General features: G+C 34.8%; 1 protein-coding gene across 1 annotated transcript; it reads right to left on the minus strand.

Annotated features, from left to right (window-relative positions):
* LOC106316143 (ethylene-responsive transcription factor ERF025-like) lies at positions 1-1,039 on the minus strand. The gene has a single exon (XM_013754019.1). The coding sequence runs from the start codon at positions 944-946 to the stop codon at positions 233-235; it is 714 nt and encodes a 237-aa protein (XP_013609473.1). The 5' UTR covers positions 947-1,039; the 3' UTR covers positions 1-232.
* Positions 1,040-3,253: the final 2,214 nt, after the last annotated feature.

Consider the following 3,253-nt stretch of genomic DNA (forward strand, 5'->3'; position numbering starts at 1 on the left):
AAATATTTTAATTGTGTAACTATATTAGCCTCATATAAATCATAAGTCTTTAAGGAAAAAGTAGAAAAAATATAACAATCACAGAGCGATTCAGCATGCAACATAATAGATCTTAATAACCTATTTTGAATGTCAACAACAACGACCCAAAAAGCAAAAAAAAAAAACAAAAAAAAAAATCTCTTAGGACCTGAAAAAGAAGAGAGAAGAAGAAAAAGACAGCTTAGATTAATCATTTGTAACTCCAGAGACTATCTCCTTCATGATTCTCCGGCGAATCATCCTCCATCGTCGGATTTATCATTCTCGGTGGGCTCATCAGCATCCCTTCCGCCATCTCCGTCAACAAATTCGGCATATCCAACATGGCTTCCTCGTCCATAAACTCCAACGAAGAAAGCATTGCTTTTTCCTCCTCCTCCCTTCCGGGTTGACCCGGTTCCATTACCTTCTCGACTCCACCCGGGTCCGGTTGCTTCATCTCGGCGGCTCTCGCGGCGGCAGCTCTTATATCCGCAGCAGAGTTCGAAGCAGGAGCCACATACGTCAAAGCCAAACCAGGAAAATTCAAAACGGCGTCGGGGCCTTTCAGAGCCAGCGCCGCAACGTCGTAAGCGGCGGCAGCCATCTCCGGTACCGGATAAGTCCCGAGCCAAATTCGCGTCGTTTTACGCGGCTCTCGAATCTCCGACACCCATTTTCCGTTCCGTAGCCGAATCCCCCTGAGAAAAGAGTGCCGGCCGGATAATCCGGTCGTCGTTCTCTTCGTGGAAGATCCACCGGCGGAGTGAGAAGGTCTTGGTGTCGGAGATGGGGAAGAAGATGAGCCTGGAGAAGATTGAGGAGACTGATGATCAGAAGTTTTGGAAGGCAATGCGACTGAAGCTAGAGGAAACGTCGTCGTTTGTTTATTCCCGGTGGTCGGAGAATCGCTAGTGTTCGACATATTTAGAAACACAAAGAAGCTTAAACTTCTGTCTGATAATTAAACTTACTAAAGTGTCTGTGTTCAGCTTTTTTGGATCAATATGTGTTTATATATTTATATATATGTGTGCTCTTGGAGGAGAGAGAGAAAACCCGTGGGGAATTCGTGAGATCATCCGTTTTATATGTTAGCTGTTAGACATACTAATTTAGATGATTTGTTTATGATCGTAACTTTATTTAGTATAAATTTAAAACCCTTTTATACTCATTGCTTAAAATGTCAACCAAGATTTGCCAATTAAAAGTAGATATGTGAACCCCATGTAGAACAGCCACTCACGATGACCAAATCGCTAATTTAACACTTCTTGATTCGATACTTATACTACTTTAGAGGTAATTTATTGCTGTACCAAATAAAATAAACGAGAAATCGCATAAAAACCCTTGAAACAGCATTACTTGCACTTAAACTTTAAAATTATTTAACTATTCAGTTACAAAAAAAGTTATTTAACCTGCATATTAAACCATCAAACTAATTTTGTATCGTAAGAAACCTTCAACCTGATTTACTTAATCATCAAGTCAAAAATATGATTGGTTTACCGGTAATTAAGGTAACTAACAATAAATAAGAAAAAATTTAATAAAAACTAAAAAGACTAAATAAAAAGTCAATTTTTTTTTTAAATAAAAATTTTTTCTTAAAAATGAAAAGTTTTTTCTAATTTTTAGTTTTTATTTTATTTTATGGAACATACATATCAATATTCATGAATCATCACTTTCATTCCACTTCCGGTACTTATTTTACTCGGAGCTCGACTTCTACACAAAAATTAATTTTTAAATAAGAATTTTTAATTCAAATAAAAACTCTTAAAACTTTATGAATTTTTTTTTTTGAACATATCGCCATTAACAACAATACTTTTTGTTATATCACCACTAATATTAACATCTTTTGTCATATTGCCGATGATGATGGCAGCTTCTGACATATTGACAGTATTGGTTTCTGACGCCACATCATTGGTGATACGCTGAAAAGTGTTATTAAAATGATATGTCCAAAATTATATCATTTGTGGCAATATATCTATAACCGTCACCATTAATTATCATCAATATATCATAAACCGTTACCGTGAACGATATCATCGATTTTTAAGATATATATTTTTCGAAAAACCTAGAGCTTTTATTTTATTTTATTTTTAAAAAGAGAAAATTTAACTTATTAAAAAATATTTTGATTTTTTGTAAGCTAAATTTAATTTAGTTTTTTATTTTTATTTATTGTTATTTTCTTTTATTAATTAAATAACTAAAACTATTATTTAAAAAACCCTTGTTTACAAGTGACTTATTCCATTTTTCTACTCGGTAAAAAAGTAAGCCAAATTGAAAATGTATAATGATACAAAAGCCAATTTGATGGTTTAATATGCTAACCAAATAATTTTGTGGTTTAAAATGTAAATGAATACCATTTTAAAAGTTTTTATGCGATGTTCTCAATAAAAATACATTTAAATCGTGTATATCAAACTGAGTTGATTATCTATTCAGCCAAACGAAAAATGTTACTAAATAACAATTATATTTTAATGTTATAAATGTTGTGAAATAATAGATTTAGAGTTTGAATGTTTCTGTGTTTCATTAATGAATAAGTGTTCCCTTTATATAGGAGATTACAAGATAAGTAAAAAGGAAAGTATCCAAAACCTAAATCAACTAAGATTAGGAAAGACTATTAATACATAATATGGAAAGATTACAAAGAAAAGAAATCCTAATCATACAAAGAAAAGAAAACACATGTATGTGGCCGCCTCTCTCTCCCCTCAATAGACCGACTCTCTCTCCTCTCTCTCCCCTCAATAGACCGACTCTCTCTCCTCTCTCTCTCTACTGCGGATGGGCCGGTTTATGGACCGGGCTGGTGATGGACATCCATCAATTGATTTATAACACTCCCCCTTGGATGCCATAACCATACAGGGATTGTAATACGCTTAATGTTGTCTCATTAAAGCCTTATCATGAAAAATCCAGTGAGACAAAAACATGATGAAGGAAAAAGAGTACAACACGTACTACTCCCCCTGATGAGAATCTCTGTGGAGGTCTTTCAGCCCACGCATCAGCCCACGCATCCCAATCTGATGCGTGAGCTTCCTGAATGTACAGGTCGAAAGTGCCTTAGTGAATAAATCGGCCGAGTTATAACTAGACCGTACTTGGATCACTTTGACCTCTCCGGTCTTTTGCAAATCGTGGGTAAAGAAGAACTTAGGCAAAATATGTTTTGTCT

The sequence above is a fragment of the Brassica oleracea genome, chromosome C9, assembly GCF_000695525.1.
Source record: "Brassica oleracea var. oleracea cultivar TO1000 chromosome C9, BOL, whole genome shotgun sequence".
Classification (NCBI taxonomy): Eukaryota; Viridiplantae; Streptophyta; class Magnoliopsida; order Brassicales; family Brassicaceae; genus Brassica; species Brassica oleracea.

Excerpts from the sequence above, each read along its gene's own strand:
- LOC106316143 (XM_013754019.1), bottom strand. The coding sequence starts at position 946 with ATGTCGAACACTAGCGATTCTCCGACCACCGGGAATAAACAAACGACG.